This window comes from Myxocyprinus asiaticus, chromosome 25, assembly GCF_019703515.2.
Source record: "Myxocyprinus asiaticus isolate MX2 ecotype Aquarium Trade chromosome 25, UBuf_Myxa_2, whole genome shotgun sequence".
NCBI classification, from domain to species: domain Eukaryota; kingdom Metazoa; phylum Chordata; class Actinopteri; order Cypriniformes; family Catostomidae; genus Myxocyprinus; species Myxocyprinus asiaticus.
The window spans coordinates 3516515-3535091 of record NC_059368.1 but is presented as its reverse complement, the minus strand read 5'-3'; the positions used below and the strand labels follow the sequence as shown (position 1 = coordinate 3535091).

Genomic DNA, 18577 nt, shown 5'->3' with positions numbered 1-18577 from the left:
ATGGATGTTAAAATGGAGTAAGGGCCGTTCAGACCAAACTCGTTCTTGCATTAAAAACAAAGCTAAGCACGACTAATGGAATGGATTGCAGGTATCTCAAGATGCTATTTTAACAATGGAAGTTCTTTTAAGGGGGCAGTTTACATCAAATGCGTTCCTATTTAAAACTCAGCAAGATTGACGTCTTAATCAAAAAAAAGATCACTTTGATTCAGTGTCTCCAACAGGTGTGCCACATTTTAAGACGCCTTTTTAGGTTAAAAATTACTTCAAATGTTAAAAATGCATCTTCAGACACCTAGTTTCTGTTCTGTTCGTAGCGCTGCATCTATCTTTTTAAGCACAAGGATGTGTTTGGTGTGAATGGCCCCCTAACGACATATTGTCTTATAAGCATGGTGTATGGCAAGCCGAATTGACTTTTAATTCCAACTACACATCAGCTATGTAAAAATCTACATTTTTGATATCATATAATTTTAATTAAATCCATAATTTCATTATAAATATCTGTAATTGCATTTTGAATGGGAGTGAATGGCAGGTAATAGTGAAATTTTACTATTGAAAACGCAGTTACAGATATCGAGAATTATGTTTTTGATAGTCGGATCTCATGAACATTACATGACCGTGGCAACATTTTCACTAAGCGAAATTACGTGCTTCATAACATGTTTCACTGCAGTTTCCCGGGGGGCGCTAAAAGCGAGTGAAATTGTGTCGTCATCAGATGAGGTTTTTAGGGTGAATTTATGATGGAAGTTTTAATGAGTGAAAATGTACCACCATAACCTAAAACTTCAACCTAAACAATAGTGTCCTAAAATCAAATGAGAAGCAAACAAAACATGTCTTTTTATTTATGTCTTTACCCGTACCCAACAACTAAACCCAACCTATAGTGTCCTAAAATCAAGTGCGACATCAAAAGCATATTTCCTAAAGAAAACATCATTTGGTGTTGCTTCTATGACGATTTTGTCTCACTTGTCAGCTTGCGTGCTTGGCTGTGCTCGAACCTTGTACCTCCGAGTCCAAAGTACAATACACTATCAGGTGAGCTACCATGCAAGCTAATCACATTGGAATAAGTGTGTAAATATTTACTGGTCTGCAATACAAGCGTTAAAATGTATAGTTTTTCAAATGATGCGTTACAGTAAAAGTGCTTTGAAATCATAAAATAGCAGTGTGAGAGTAATGGAACGAAAAATACATGCTTATAAAGCCATAATCAGCCACTGTACTCTTGATTTGTGTGAAAATGAATAAAACACACTGTTGCTGTAGTGCCTTGTGTTAATTTTATTGGGAAACTACAGCAAAACTGGATGCAGCACGTAAAACAGCAAAAATTTAGCTATAGTAACACGTTCATTTTATGACACTAGGTTGGTTTTTCACTAATTAAAATTACATTGATGATATCAAGAGTGTTTTACTGAGAGTGATGCTATGTTTGATATCAAGAATTATGTTTTTTTTTTTTTTTACTATAGTTGAAATTTCATTTTTGATATTAAGAGTGTGTATTTCTGGTGAGGACGTCTGATAGTAATTTAATTACCGTTTTTACTTGTGAAAATGTAAAATGTGAAAAATAATTCTATCAAGAATTAGCATTTAAACTAGTGGAAATCAACTAAATGATATCCATCATTCATATCCTGCATGATTAAAGGTCAATTCGGCTTGCCATACACGATGTTTAAGTAAACAATTAAAAAACAGCAGAGACACATGCAAAAATGTGCTTGGTTTGAAAGTCCCCTTAGTCACTTCTTTTTAAAGAAAATCTAATTCACTCTTTTGGGACAATTTCTTTGAGAATTTTTATATGTAATTTAGCTGACATCTGATGTGAATTGGGCCCAAACTTTGTCCTCTCGTGTTTTGTCACCCAGAGTAAGTCCACTCCAGTAATCCTCTGTAAGAGTGTTGGAGAGATTTAGAAAACGTGAGAGAGATTCTTCTGTAAAATGGAACGTGATTCTCGCTTTGCCTTTCTGATTTCATTTTGATAATTGACAGTGACCAGCAGAAATGTCCATCAGCTAATCCTCTTAGTGCCCATAATGCTGACTGCACTTTAATGGACCCCAACAGCTGAACTGAACTACAACAGCAGATGGTGCAGAAATGGACCGATATGTTCCATCTGCAGAGGGTTTACACATCACAGCAGTGAATCTATAGTATGTTAGTGACTAGACATTAACTCTGTTCCAAATCCTAATGAGCTACCTGCCTAGACAGTATTTTAAGGCATCAAAGACGTGCTCCTGATGTGAATGCTGTTTCAAAAGGTAGATAAAATCTTTTGATGAAAATTTAAGGCAGCACTGCACGTCTTTCCCAGAAATCCATTAGGCAATGTTGTCCATTCATGGCGCCAATTTCATCTAAGATGGCAGACAAGTAACATGCTGACTGTAAATTTCATTCAGTTCCAGCGTTATCTCCAATAATAGTTTAGTCTAATATTAAATGGCTATTTTATCCAGTATGTGTGTGTGCTATGCATGTTATACTTCTTAGCATATCTAAGATCGAGAGTTCTGGAAAACTTGCCGCAAATTCACCACTTATTATCTTCACACACAAATTAGCTTTGCGTCGGAAAAAGTTTTGCTGCAGGTTCACCACTACCGGTGATGAGCTGCAAACTTCTGGCAAACATTTGCGGTGAATCGCAAGCTCATTTGCATTTGATGATAATGATTGGGAAATTTGCTGCAAGTTTGTCAGAACTCTAGATTTTCTTTAAGGGTTAATGCAGAGATTATTTAGCAGAGACGGGCCACTTCTATTTAAATGAATGGGAGAAATTGGGACGCCCAACCAAGAAGCTCTAGCACCTAACGGTCAACGGATATAGAAATGAATTCCCGCCTTACAGGTAAAAGAGCCAATCACCTTTAAGATACAGACATCACCCGTCAATCAACTCGCTAACGTTCATGCGCATTAGCTATAAAATCTGGAAAAATGTTGTTTTTGCGTAATATGCGGTAAAGAAGCACAATTTATGATTCCATTATTATCAAATTTTATTGCCGATTTGAAATATTTCCTTTGATTGTAATCTTGACCAACCGTTTTTGAGATTTCGGTGTTCCCCCATTCAAGTAGGTAGGAGTTGCATTGGCAAGACTGGATATATCCTCCCGAGAGCGTTCTAAAGATGGCCGACAGTGGACTGACTTGCTAGAACGACTTTGGTTGATGCCAAATGTCAGAGTTTCCATTTCAGTTTGATGGTGCCTTAGAAGACAGCTGAATGCTGGTTATATAGCTAGGCTGCTCAGTGCTCAGTAGGTTCTGGAAAAGCTAATATATCTCTGTTCATGTTTTATGAAGTTAGAAGTGCAAATTTATTATTTTGGCACAGTTATACTGTAGGTGGTCTAGACCGTTGGTTTATCCACTGCTAAGTAGCAGGTAATTAGCAATAGTGTTTTTGGATAAGTTCTGTAAAATTCCATCTAAAACTATTCAACGCTCACAGGACATCCATAGACAGGTGTTTCTTCATCTTTGGGCAATTTCATCAAAACAAACATCACATTTTTTCTTTTTGCTATATGAAATGTCTTTTATAAATTTGACAGTTTTAGCCTTGTCCCAGTCCCAGAATTTAAATATTAAACTATGAAATCCATTCTAATAATGCCGAATCTAAACAAAGAGTGAAATAAACAAACCATTTGAATATTTATTGTCTGAAAATTTCTGTCAATTTTCAGAAACCAGTGTCATTTTCACCTCACCAAACAATTTTGCTTTAAGATTTTAATTTACTATTTTTCCAAACGATAATGTGCTTGTTTGAGATGTTTGAAGAAAACTAATTAAATATCACTTGTGAGCAGAATATTTTTAATGGGTGTCATTTCCAATCAAGCTGTAATTTTGCATAAAGTGTGAAAATATTAATTATGTGCATTTAGGATACATAAAACGTTAGCTATAAAATTAGCCTTAGCAAGAAAAAGTCCCAGACACATAAAAAGAGCAGAACCGTGTCTGATAATATGATAGACAGTAACAGTTACTAAGATAGGATTGGATAGGATAGGATTATATTTGTTAAAGTGGGCAAAAGGTCAATTGTTTGGTATGTGGAATTGTTTGGTAATAATTTGTGTCACTTTAACCTACAAGCTATACTTAGTATACTGTAACACGCAACCTTTTAAGGGCTCTGAGATGGATTTCATTTCACTAGATACAGTATTTACATCCCCCATGCTGAATCGCTTTACACTGATGAACAAATAATCAGTGAGATTTAATGTAATGATATACAAGAGATGTGTTGAGGAGCTTATTCACCACGGTAAACATGCAACAAATAATCTCTAAACAATAACCTTTGATTGACTTCTTATTAAAAATCCACAGTCACTGCATTGCATCTTTATACAAGATATTGATTGAGTCTTTTCACAGAGACAGAGCATCAATAGCAGTGCTATTTTTCAAAGAGTACAAGATGATTCCTCAATATCTTGACATGTTCCTCCTCTCAGCAGATGGGCAAGATTTTTGTGCCCACCCATGGCTAATCGACTGTAGTTTTTAGCAAGGCGTGAGTGAATAACATAATTTGTGTGGGAACTCTTCACAGTGGACCACAATCCTCATTACACCTACCACACTTTGGCAAAAACTAGGTTTTTACATTTTATGATGAAAATGTGAGAAGTGTTTGCTTGTGCAAAACTCGATGCCACAACATTAGGGTGCTGTGGGTGGTTGCCAGGGCGTCGCTGTGTGATTTCTGAGGTGTTCTGAATGGGTTAAAGAGCATTTTAATGTGGTTGCTAGGTGGTTGCTTAATTGCTCAAGTCAAAAGAGGCCAAACCCAAGTCTCTGACATGGAGGCCAAACGTAAAATTAATCTTCAAGAGGTGTATTCAGACCTGATATTGTTGTAGCTTTTATTACATTGACATGAACTGGTATTAAATGACTGTTTTAACTTTTGATAAGATTTTAGAAAAACTACATATCTATGCCTAAATTTTACCAATAGTTAACAAAATCCATCCATCCATCCAATTTTTCCACACTCAATAATCCGTCCATTCATTCATCCATCCATCCATCCAATTTTTCACACTCAATAGTCTGTTCATCCATCCATCCATCCATCCATCCATCCATCCAATTTTTCACACTCAATAGTCCTTCTGTCAATCCATCCATCCATCCATCCAATTTTTCATACTCAATAGTCTGTCCGTCCATCCATCCATCTGTCTAATTTTGTACACTCAATAGTCCGTCCATCCATTCATCCATCCATCCAATTTTTCACACTCAATAGTCTGTCCATCCATCCATCCATCCAATTTTTTTTACACTCAATAGTCCGTCCATCCATCCATCCATCCATCCATCCGTCCATCCAGTTTCACATTCAATAGTCCATCCATCCAATTTTTCACACTCAATAGTCCGTCCATCCATCCATCCATCCTATTTTTTACACTCAATAGTCCATCCAACCATCCATCCATCCATCTATCCAATTTTTTACTCAATAGTCCATTCGTCCATCCATCCAATTTTTCACACTCAGTATTTCGTCCATCCATCCAGCCATCCATCATCCATCCATCCAATTTTTCACACTCAATAGTCCATCCAACCATCTATCCATCCATCCAGTTTTTCACTCAATAGGTCATCCGTCCATCCATTCAATTTTTCACACTCAATAGTCCATCCATCCTTCCATCCATCCAATTTTTTACACTCAATAGTCCGTCCATCCATCCATCCATCCATCCATCCGTCCATCCAGTTTCACATTCAATAGTCCATCCATCCAATTTTTCACACTCAATAGTCCGTCCATCCATCCATCCATCCTATTTTTTACACTCAATAGTCCATCCAACCATCCATCCATCCATCTATCCAATTTTTTACTCAATAGTCCATCCGTCCATCCATCCAATTTTTCACACTCAGTATTTCGTCCATCCACCCAGCCATCCATCATCCATCCATCCAATTTTTCACACTCAATAGTCCATCCAACCATCTATCCATCCATCCAGTTTTTCACTCAATAGGTCATCCGTCCATCCATTCAATTTTTCACACTCAATAGTCCATCCATCCTTCCATCCATCCAATTTTTCACACTCAATAGTCCATCCATCTATCCATCTGTCCAATTTTTCACACTCAATAGTCCGTCCGTCCATCCATCCAATTTTTCACACTCAATATTCCGTCCATCCATCCAGCCATCCATCCATCCATCCAATGTTTTACACTCAATAGTCCATCCAACCATCCATCCATCCATCTATCCAATTTTTCACTCAATAGGTCATCTGTCCATCCATCCAATTTTTCACACTCAATAGTCCATCCATCCTTCCATCCATCCAATTTTTCACACTCAATAGTCCATCCATCTGTCCATCTGTCCAATTTTTCACACTCAATAGTCCATCCATCTATCCATCTGTCCAATTTTTCACACTCAATAGTCCATCCATCCTTCCATCCATCTAATTTTTCACACTCAATAGTCCATCCGTCCATCCATCTGTCCAATTTTTCACACTCAATTGTCCATCCATCCATCCTTCCATCCATCCATCCGTCCATCCAATTTTTCCCACTCAATAGTCCGTCCATCCATCCGTCCAATTTTCACAAAGTATATTTTCAGATTGAAACAGTAAAATCTACACACATAAGGCATTTGAAAAGTACCAAATGTAAACAATAAAGTCCTGGTAAAAAAAAAAAAAAAAATCAATTCAGTTTTAATGAGACCTTCATATAACAAAAAAAAACAAAAAACAAAAAAAAAAAAGAGAAAAGTTGAGATCTATTAGTTTTAATAAAAATCATTAAAATTTACATGCATACACGATGTTGTATATAGTATGCTTATTTCATTTTAATGCTTAGATTGAGTTAAAGATGAGGCCTTCTAACCACTGATACTATTCATTCATGTGCTTCAATTGCAGATAATTATTTATTAAAAAGTGGCAGAGTTGAATGAAATATGAATGAAATAATTTAGCTCACAGTTGATAAATAAGGATGGAAACCCCTGGTAAATATGTCAAAGTACAATGGTATGATACCATACCTTTACAATCATACTGCCACGGTATTTTGTAAGGGCAAAGTCTTTGTTGTTTCTATTTCAAAGAAAAACACAGTAATAAATGATAATGGAAAAACATATATTAAAGTCTGACAGGGTAAAGGATGACACTGCATTGGTATCAGCAACTTCTCCGCAAAATATTCTGAGTTGAAATGGAGCTTGAAATTATGGTTTCCTTCCATTTATTCACAAAACTCTTAAATAAATAAATGATCATATAGCTTTGTGATAGCATTTTTGTTTTCATATAGCATATAGAGTTTGTTGCTGGTCTGTGATTTTTTTCCATTTGTTTTTCATGTTTTGTTGTTTCAGTTAAATAACCATTTTCATTTTCACTTACTACATACTGTAAGTTTTGTACAACAAAAGTTACAGCGAATGATGCAATGGTTTCAGAGAGCACTGAATACTATGGCAAAAACAATTATGGTTGTACCAAGCTACAGTGATGAAATCAGATGGTAATACCATTGTGCTTTACTATGATACTGAAATTCATATACTGTAACATGGTATTTACATGGTACTTTAGAAACTTTCAAGGTGTTTTCAGGGTGATTCTTTAAGCGTTCTCCTATACTGAACTGCAGTTGCGACACAAACAAGCAATTGTATTTCAACATGTTAGATTTGGTGTTTCAGATACCTGTAAATGGATTTCAGATATCAATAAGTTGAAGAGTAATTAAAAATATATTAAAAAGCTTTCTAGTTACAATCACATTACAGTTATCTGAAATTAACATTGCCACTATAGTGAAAACCAAATTACAGATGAGCAGTTTTACTATTCAAATATTGATAAAAGGGATGGACATTTGCACTAGTAACAATGTAATTACTGCATCAAAAATGATAATTTTTTAAGTACATAGCTGATGTGTGAAATTGGAATTTCAACTAGTAGGAAAGTAATTATAGGTATCTATAGGAGTGAATAACAGAACATTGTGAAATTATACTAGTGAAAATGTAGTTACCGATATAAAAAAATACACCTTTTACTAGTTGAAGTTCCATTTTTTATCTCAAGAATTATTGTTTTTATTAGTGCAAATGTAATTACTAATGAGCATTTAAAAATTTTGCATATTCACTAGTGGATACCAACAGTATAATTCATATGGTGCATATGATTAAATGTTCAAATGGTTTGCAAAAGTAATGGGCAAGCATCTACAGTACATGCGTCAAGTTTTTTTTTTTTTTTTTTTTACTTAAACTGTATATGACCTAACCCTGATAAAGAAAAGCTGTTCAATGCGTTTACATGACCACACAAGTAGTCAGCTTATTAAGCATAATTGTTGTAAGATCTTGCACGCAAGTGCTGTTTGTTGAGTGTAAGGAGCCTGATGCAAGCCAGTGTCTTCTGATACTGTTGACTCTTGTGTGAGTGTGTGTTTGTGTGTTTGTGCTGTCCAAACAAACTTCACCACACCACTGTAACTGCGTCTCATGATTATTATGAATATTTTATCCTCCCTCCAGTGATGCATGAGCTTTCAGATGCATAAAATTTGAAATATACCAGTGGGACAGGAAACTCTGCGTGTGTGCACACTGTTTATGACATCAAAAATGCTGTCAGCAAACTTACATACGCACTCACTTCCTGTGGCGGCATCTTTCAGTGGAAAAAAATGAAAGTATATGTTACGCAACAGAATGCGCATGAGATTTTCTAAAACCTAACTTTACTTTCCGAGCCATTTTTGCGCGTATTTTTAACCAAAGTTGATATTTAGTGGATGTATGAAGTCAGTTCTTCTCAAGTTTACACAGGTGTCCTAGCAGAGAAATGCAAGCTTGAAGTACCACCTGTTTTCTCCAGGGGGCAGTAAGAAAAACTTCAGCTGTATAGACAACGCACAGCTTATACAGCGAAAAAACCAACGCTTCAGCAGACCGCACAACAGGACACATTCTTGCTCCGAACTAAGGGATCTCAAGACGTGTTCTTCTAAGTATTAAACTATGTTTAACTTGACACAGTGACCTAAAAATGGTATGTTTATGATGCGACGCAACCAAAATGAGATGCTCCAAAAGCGTCCGCCTGACACAGGTGTACATTGACGGGTCCTTACACAAGCCCTCATAATAAATCTCTGACTGACTGACAAATTCACTTGCAAAATGGATTGCTGTGAACTGTATGCCAGTGATTGGATTATGTTCAATAATATGCAAATTAAAAATACATTGGATTCTAAAGTTGCTTTTTGCATTGTCTTATCAACGCTTAACTCTGCCACAATAATGTAATGCATTTTAATTATCTGCTATATTATTATAATATAATATAATATTATATATTATATATATATATATATATATATATATATATATATATAGAGTTGGGAGGGTTACTTTGAAATGTATTCCACTACAGAATACATGATGTAAAATGTAATTTGTAACATATTTCGTTAGATTACTCAAGGTCAGTAACATATTCTAAATACTTTGGATTACTTCTTCAGCACTGGTAGATTTTTTCATTTGTTTTGACTATAAAAACCGAAATATCTTATGCAGTGTTGTTTCTAAAACAAGAGAAATCAAATTGATCTTGTTTTAAGGATTTTTAGATATTTTTACAGGAAAACAATACAAAAATTATTATCAAGAATATGATTTTTGCCCTAATATAAAAGGTCTTGCTAGAAAAAAAGAAATTATGATCCAATGTGAATTTTCTTGATAAAAAAAATATGATCGTGCCTGGTAACGTGCATGTAAAATGGCTAGAAATAGCATTTTAGCTTAGCGTAAAGCTGACAATTTACACAAGGTTTATTTCTATTTCTGCTGCTCCAAACTTACTTCAAGCTTACTTCTCTGTCTGCTTGTATGAATGTAACACATCATAAGAAAGTGTTTCACCGCTGTTCAAATGCACTTTGGATCACATCATTTATATGTATAAATGTTTTCCATCTGAAAGGACTAAATATTAAATGAAACAAATGACAATAAAATGCAAAGTAATCTCTTCAGTAATCAAAATACATTTTGAATGTAACTGTATTCTAATTACCAATGATTTAAATTGTATCTGTAGTGGAATACAGTTACTTATATTTTGTATTTTAAATACATAATCCCATTACATGTATTCCGTTACTCCCCAACCTTGTATATATATATATATACATTGGGGGTCAAAAGTTTGGAATAATGTACAGATTTTGCTCTTATGTAAAGAAATTGGTACTTTTATTCACCAAAGTGGCATTCAACTGATCACAATGTATAGTCAGGACATTAATAATGTGAACAATTACTATTACAATTTGAAAAATAATGTTCAGAACATTCTTAAACTACTTCAAAGAGTTCTCATCAAAAAATCCTCCATGTGCAGCAATGACAGCTTTGCAGATCCTTGACATTCTTGCTGTCAGTTTGTCCAGATACTCCGGTGACATTTTACCCCACACTTCCTGTAGCACTTGCCATAGATGTGACTGTCTTGTCGGGCACTTCTCACACACCTTACAGTCTAGCTGATCCCACAAAAGCTCAATGGAGTTAAGATCCATAACACTCTTTTCCAATTATCTGTTGTCCAATGTCTGTGTTTCTTTGCCCACTCTAACCTTTTCTTTTTGTTTTTCTGTTTCAAAAGTGGCTTTTTCTTTGCAATTCTTCCCATAAGACCTGCACCCCTGAGTCTTCTCTTTACTGTTGTACATGAAACTGGTGTTGAGCGGGTAGAATTCAATGAAGCTGTCAGCTGAGGACATGTGAGGCGTCTATTTCTCAAACTAGAGACTCTGATGTACTTATCCTCTTGTTTAGTTGTACATCTGTTCTTCCACATCTCTTTCTGTCCTTGTTAGAGCCAGTTGTCCTTTGTCTTTGAAGACTGTAGTGTACACCTTTGTATGAAATCTTCAGTTTTTGGGCAATTTCAAGCATTGTATAGCCTTCATTTGTCAAAACAATGATTGACTGATGAGTTTCTAGAGAAAGCTGTTTCTTTTTTTGACCTAATATTGACCTAATATTGACCTAAAGACATGCCAGTCTATTGCATACTGTGGCAACTCAAAAACAAACACAAAGACAATGTTAAGCTTCATTTAATGAACCAAATAGCTTTCAGCTGTGTTTGATATAATGGCAAGTGATTTTCTAGTAGCAAATGATCAATTTATCATGATTACTCAAGGATAAGGTGTTGGAGTGATGGCTGCTGTCTAGATTTGATCAAAAAATACTTTTTCAAATAGTGATGGTGCTGTTTTTTACATCAGTAATGTCCTGACTATACTTTACGATCAGTTGAATCCCACTTTGGTGAACTAAAGTACCAATTTCCTTCCGAAACAGCAAAATTTGTACATTATTCCAAACTTTTGGCCCCTACTGTATATATATATATATATATATATATATATATATATATATATATATATATATATATATATATGTTTTACCTCTCTAGTATCACCATGGTATTTTGTAGTAAAATCATAGTAACCACAAAATTAGCAATGGTTACTTTATTAACACCGTATTACTGTAGTAACCTTGGTTAATTGCATTAAAACTATATATGCTTCTTCAAAAAAACAACATGGTTAATACAATATTACTAGAGTAAAACCATAGTTAATTTTACTTGGATCAAACCTTTCTCCCAACTCCCTGACAGCCACTGTGACCAAATTACTGCAAGGCAATCAACCTTTATATTCATTTTTGTTTATTATTATAAGTAGAACTACAGTAAATATTAAAAGTGGAGACAGGAAACAGTGGGACAAAGCGGAATCGAACCCAGGTCATCCACACGAAAAAAAGCACTTCCACATCGTCATTACATCCATGCCACTGCAGCCACACTAGGGGGTGCAGTTTGTCTTCAATATCTGTTTCCACCAGATTACTGGAGTGCAAATAGCCGCGCTGTGTGGCAGGTGCTACTTACACCTAGTGTTTATCAGTCCGCCTGGAAACAAAGTTGTATTCACAGGGTACCAGGTTATTGCAACGAGCATTTGGGGATGAAATAATGACTGGCTTTGCCAAAGTTTGTCAGGTTGGTGGCATCAAATCTTTGAAAAATATATTCAGAGTTTTGTTTGTGGTTCTTTGGTAGCACATACAATAGAACTGTACATTCTGCTTGGTTTTTATTGTATTTATTTTAGGACTGTCGATTTAACATGCTAATTCAGTGCGATTAATGATATGAAATATAACGCATTAAAAAACACAATTAATTACGCAATTTATCACGCCCCTGATCTGTACGTAAATTTAGTAACAAGGAATGTTCCTACCATTGAGGCACTTCTAACTTGATGTACCACCTTGATGCAGTAGGGGGCAGTTAGCGCTCCAGCTGTACAGGCAACACACCTTGTAAAATGAGCAGCAGGCAGTTCAGCATTCCACAGTCGCGCATGCATGCATGAAGACAGCTGGACCACGCACAATGGAAAGCAGGAATCTCAAAATGCGTTTTTCAAAGTTTCAAACTACAATTACACTTGACATATCGTCCTAAAAATACAGCACTTATGACTAGATGCACTAAAAACTAGTGAGATGATTCAAAAGCGTCCGTCTTGACGCATGAGTTCATAGACCAGATGCACTCAGTAACTTTTTGCTCATGTCATCTTGGACTTGCAGCGACACCTAGTGGTGTGGATGCAGCATCATACCAAATCAAGAGTTTTTAGTTACAGTTTATTCACAATCAGCCATGACTCATTTAATCCAGGAGTGAACATGTCCAATAATAAGACTGAAACTGAGATTAATCGAGTAGTATTCAGCTTTAGAATAAAACATCTTTTATAAAGTTACTGATATGACTAGAGTCCTCATCTCATGTGAGTGGACATGATTTTATACATATGTTTCAAAACTAAAATTTATTCATCTGCTCATCATGTAATTAATTTGATTGACATTTACAGATGTAGATATTTATTTCTGTAAAATAATCAATGCTTGCAACTTTTGAACAACTGTTTGCAAAGTGACGTACCATTATTTAATTTTTCCACGTCGGTCTGTTATTGTGGTATAATGAATTTCTGTCCCTAAACAGCATGTAAAAACAAACTGAACAGTGGATTGTAACTTTAGATGTCAGTCATACACAGTGTTGTAGTACTCGAGACCAGTTGAGTTTTTATAAACATTTCACATCCACAGAATTATACTTTACTTTACAGTAACATAAGTAGACTGCTTTCTGTGAGCTGATCTTATACAGACCTGCCACATGCTGTCTAAACAGAGTTATCCGCCCCTGGACACTCATGGCATGAGATCAGAGAGGTGTAGACTTGCTCTGCCAGGGCAGTGGGCAACTCATGATCTCCCTGTGAGACTGTAGAGAGAAACAGACGAGCAGAGATGCTGAGAAAGACAGAGAGGTGCAAATCAAGGCGAGTGGATAACATTTTTACAATTCCGTTTCGTGTGGCTTGTGGAAATTACACTTCGGCATATATACTTTTGTTCATTTATTTGGAGTGTGATTTTCACTTTCCTCAGGTGGATATGAAGAGGTTCAACCTCCTGCTCCAGATCATTTGCATAACATTGGCATACAGCAAATAGACAGTCAAATTTTGAAACTCTTCAAACAAAATAAACAAATGCTTTGTGTCCATCAGGGAACTTTTAAACACAGGTGTTGTCACATTGGACCTAATTCAGATATTTTTTAAATTTGACTTTTCAAAGTCAAAATAAGCTGTAACATCTCTCAGGTGTAATATCAAAACAGTGCATCCCAAAGGCAGAAAATTGTCTTATTTCTTTAGAGGTCAAAGCTCAGATATCTCTGGATCATGGCTCTCTGTGTTTATAACTCGTAATTGTGTTGCAGTGGAGAGTGAAATTTTTCCATTATCAGGGACATGACCAGCATTTAATTGAACAGCACATGCAATTAAAAGTTCAACAAGGGGAATCAAGCTCATTGAGGCAAAAGCAGTGTATTAATAATGCCGGTTAATAGATGTGGACTCTGTTGTAATATATATATATATATATATATATATACAGTTGTGCTCAAACGTTTGCACACCCTTGGAGAATTGGTAATATATGTAATATTTTTAAAGAAAACATGAGTGAGCAGGCAAAACACATTTCTTTTATTTCTTATGGGATTCATATTCAACTGTAGGTTATAACGGAATGGCACAATCATAAAACAAAACATGGCAAAAAAAAATGCAATGACCCCTGTTCAAAAGTCTGCATACCCTTAGTTCTTAATACTGTGTATTGCACCCTTTAGCATCAATGACAGCGTGCAGTCTTTTGTAATAGTTGTCTATGAGGCCCCAAATTCTTGCAGGTGGTATAGCTGCCCATTTGTCTTGGCAAAATGCCTCCAGGTCATGCAAAGTCTTTGGTCGTCTTACATGAACCACACGTTTGAGATCTCCCCTCGAGAGTGGCTCGATGATATTAAGGTCAGGAGACTGTGATGGCCACTCCAGAACCTTCACCTTTTTCTGCTGTAACCACTGGAGGGTCAACTTGGCCTTGTGCTTATGGTCATTGTCGTGCTGGAAAGTCCAAGAGCGTCCCATGTGCAGCTTTCATGCAGAAGAATGCAAATTGTCTGCCAGTATTTTCTGATAACATGCTGCATTCATCTTGCCATAAATTTTCACAAGATTCCCCGTGCCTTTAGAGCTCACACACCCCCAAAAACATCAGAGAGCCACCACCATGCTTCACAGTGGGGATGGTATTCTTTTCACTATAGACCTTGTTGACCCCTCTCCAAACATAGCGCTTACGGTTGTGACCATAAAGCTCTATTTTGGTCTCGTCACTCCAAATTACAGTGTGCCAGAAGCTGTGAGGCGTGTCAAGGTGTTGTCAGGCATATTGTAACCGGGCATTTTTGTGGCATTGCAGCTCATTTGTGTTCAAGTATCGTCGTATTGTGCTCCTTGAAACAACCACACCGTCTTTTTCCAGAGCAGCCTGTATTTCTCCTGAGGTTACCTGTGGGTTTTTCTTTGTATCCCGAACAATTCTTCTGGCAGTTGTGGCTGAAATCTTTCTTGGTCTACCTGACCTTGGCTTGGTATCAAGAGATCCCCGAATTTTCCACTTCTTAATAAGTGACTGAACAGTACTGACTGGCATTTTCAAGGCTTTGGATATCTTTTTATATCTTTTTATATCCTTTTCCATCTTTATAAAGTTCCATTACCTTGTTACGCAGGTCTTTTGACAGTTCTTTTCTGCTCCCCATGGCTCAGTATCTATCCTGCTCAGTGCATCCACGTGAGAGCTAACAAACTCATTGACTATTTATACACAGACATTAATTGCAATTATAAAAGCCACAGGTGTGGGAAATTAATCTTTAATTGCCATTTAAACCTGTGTGTGTCACCTTGTGTGTCTGTAACAAGTCCAAACATTCAAGGGTATGTAAACTTTTGATCAGGGCCATTTGGGTGATTTCTGTTATCATTATGATTTAAAAAGGAGCCAAACAACTATGTGATAATAAATGGCTTCATATGATCACTATCCTTAAATAAAAGACAGTTTTATTTGCATGATCAGTCATATTTTCAAAATCAATGTCAAAATGTCACAATTTCTGCCAGGGTAGGCAAACTTTTGAGGACAACTATATATATTTACATTTTACCATTGAGTTTTTAATGTAAATGAACCTTAAGCCAAATCCTAGCTCTAAAAAAATAAAATTGTGACATTCTCAAATGAAAAAGTATTTTATAATATCAATAATATTGTACTGTTAAATGAGACAGTTTGCATAGTTTGGAGGCATATGCATTTATGTATATGGGATGTTTTTTTGTTGTTGTCTTTTTTCACTTTTATATGGCCTAATATTAGCAGTGGTAGTTCTTGTAGTTTTATTGGCTTCTTTATTTTGCATTGAATTACTGTTCAAATGTGAACCCTCAAGCAATGGGAATAATTTTTATTAAATGTATGTCTTTGGCACCAACAAAGCTCAAAGTCTACATGCACCTTCGATATAGCAGCATACATTCACGCATGGTGGTAGGTGTTGGGTGATGCATTGATTCGGCCGGATCGCGCGTGACTACTACCGAAACGTCACGTGCCTCCGGTGGACACCAGCGCGAGCAGCGCAAAGTTCCCGATCATCCAGATGGGAAGAGCAGGAATGCCGATGCGATCAGAGGGAGCAGAGGACATCACCTGAGACCTACTGGCTGTGTCATGTTGCGTTATAGCGGATGCGTTCAGACGCACGGGATGCATCTATGCGGGGATTATATGTTTCAAGCAGTGTTGCAATGCGGCGGAGAGGATTCTGATGAGAACACGGATCTGGGATACTAAAGCCTGGTCTTGCGTTGCTCTATTCTGGATACAAACCCCTGATATCTTCGCGTCTCCGGTTGCGCAGTGCATGCACAGCTCCAGCGCGCGACTCCTCTCCAGCGCATCAGACCTCATTGAACCCCCGACGCGATGACCAGCTCGGATCAAGACCAGACCATGATGACGGTCTCCAAGAAATCCATCACTGCAAAGATGTTCAAAGTGCGCAAGAGGAGGGAGATGCTGCTGGCTCAGGTGTCAGTGGTCTGCAGTGTTCTGCTCGTGGCGTGGGGCATGTCAACCGTCCTGACGAACACAGGTGAGTCCGAACAGAACCAGGTCTTGATCTGGATGTGGGGGGAAATTATGCGGTATATTCCCTCCAGCTGTCATAGACAGTGCAATGATCCACATCAGTATCAGAAAAGGGTTTTATTGTGCAGCTATGGACGTTTGCTCTTATGAGGAATTTGAATTTGCTGTTGCAAATACATGCAATGAATGTGCATATGTGTTTGTGCATATGTGCAGTATATGTATCAGGGTCAATAATCTGTCCTTATCAGTTCAGTGACATACGGATTCTGCAGGAGTAATAATATGAGATCATTTTTTTCCAGATAAGATTGCTCTTAAGAGGAATTTGTCTTTTGTTTTGACGCAGACATTAAATGAAACATTTTCACTGCCTGTTCTGTCAATGCAAATAAAGACTAGAATTGAATGTGCATCAGTTTTTTGTGAATATGTGCAGTATGCATCAAGGTCAATAATCTGTCTTTATCAGTTCCAGTAGATTCATACATGGAAAAAGATTGTAGAGATGGGAGTAGAAAGAACTGGTTTTATTGGGCAGGGAAGATTGCTCTTATGAGGAGTTTGACTTTGCATTTGGCATAGACATAAATCAGACATTGAATAAAATCGAAAAAACATAAATAGAAAAATGCATCACTGTATGGTCTTATATGCATGCATTTAGGTCAGTATAAGTTTTAGGCAAGATCAATAATCTATAGTCAGATTTGCTTTTATGAGCATTTTGACCTGTGCAGTTGTTGACATTGGACGGACATTAAATAAAATATGATTGACAGCTGACCTGTCAATGTAAACCATGGAAATAAGAGAAATAGAAATGTGCATCAGTGCTTGTGCAGGATTTATCAGGGTTAATAAACTGTCCATATCATAAATGGGAATAGACTGTAAAAATATGTGGGGATTCTGTAGGATATTTAATATTAAAGTTGATTTCATTGGGCAGGTAAGATTGCATTTATGAAGATTTTAACTTTGCATTGATATAGATCAGATATTTGAGAAAATAGTAAATGACCAGCTGTCCTTAAATATTTAAACAACAATAACTGTGCATCAGTAAATGAGTATATTTATATGCATATATAGATGCATAATAATCTATATTATTTTTTGGAGCAATTTGACATTGGACAGATGTTACCGAAAAACAAGAAAAGGGCAGCTTTCTTTAACCCTGTATGGTACACATTATGTTCTAACAATTCAAAAACATATATTTTTATAAATGTATATATGTTTACATTTTGAACTCCTACAAACCCAAACTGAGTGAATCATTATCATATGTTTATAATTATTTTACCACATGGTGACAGAGAGCCATGCAGAGTTACATATGTGCACCATAGACAGATGTACGCATGTAGCAGGGTCAGTAGTCTATCCTTGTCAGCTGACAATATGAGAATATCCAATACGTAAAACATATTTTTTTCTCCTTGTTGAATTGAATTACTTAAAATTGCTTAATTTCATTGTGTGCAGTCAATTTAAATTTCAAATTTGAATCCATTTGTGTTGGGACAATTTAAATAATTATTTTTTGGCTATAACCAGATACATGCGACGTCAGGTTCCCAGCATACGCTACGGCATGAGTAAAAACTGTGAATTAATGTCTTAATATTTGCTTTTTATTGCAGTATTTGCACAGGTGGTGTTGTGTTTGTTGACCCATTGGGTTTTGTGTAATGTGAGTGCATCTATTTCCAAAAAATATGATTGTTGAATGTCAGCGTCATTGTGGTTTGTGTGTTGGAT

The 18577-nt window shown here is 36.3% G+C and overlaps 2 protein-coding genes across 5 annotated transcripts in view; one reads left to right on the top strand and one right to left on the bottom strand.

Moving 5' to 3' along the window:
- Positions 1–18577, bottom strand: part of LOC127415553 (NADH dehydrogenase [ubiquinone] 1 beta subcomplex subunit 1-like) — a 226033-nt gene that overhangs the window by 21739 nt on the left and 185717 nt on the right. The gene's annotated exons all lie outside the window — the stretch shown is intronic.
- The window catches only part of LOC127415544 (sodium/potassium/calcium exchanger 4-like), a 41061-nt gene continuing 38863 nt past the window's right edge, over positions 16380–18577 (top strand). For both annotated transcript variants that reach the window (XM_051654320.1, XM_051654319.1), the window contains exon 1: positions 16380–16811. In XM_051654320.1, the coding sequence (XP_051510280.1) occupies positions 16643–16811 (169 nt within the window). In that variant the 5' untranslated portion in view covers positions 16380–16642. The remainder of the gene's footprint in view (positions 16812–18577) is intronic.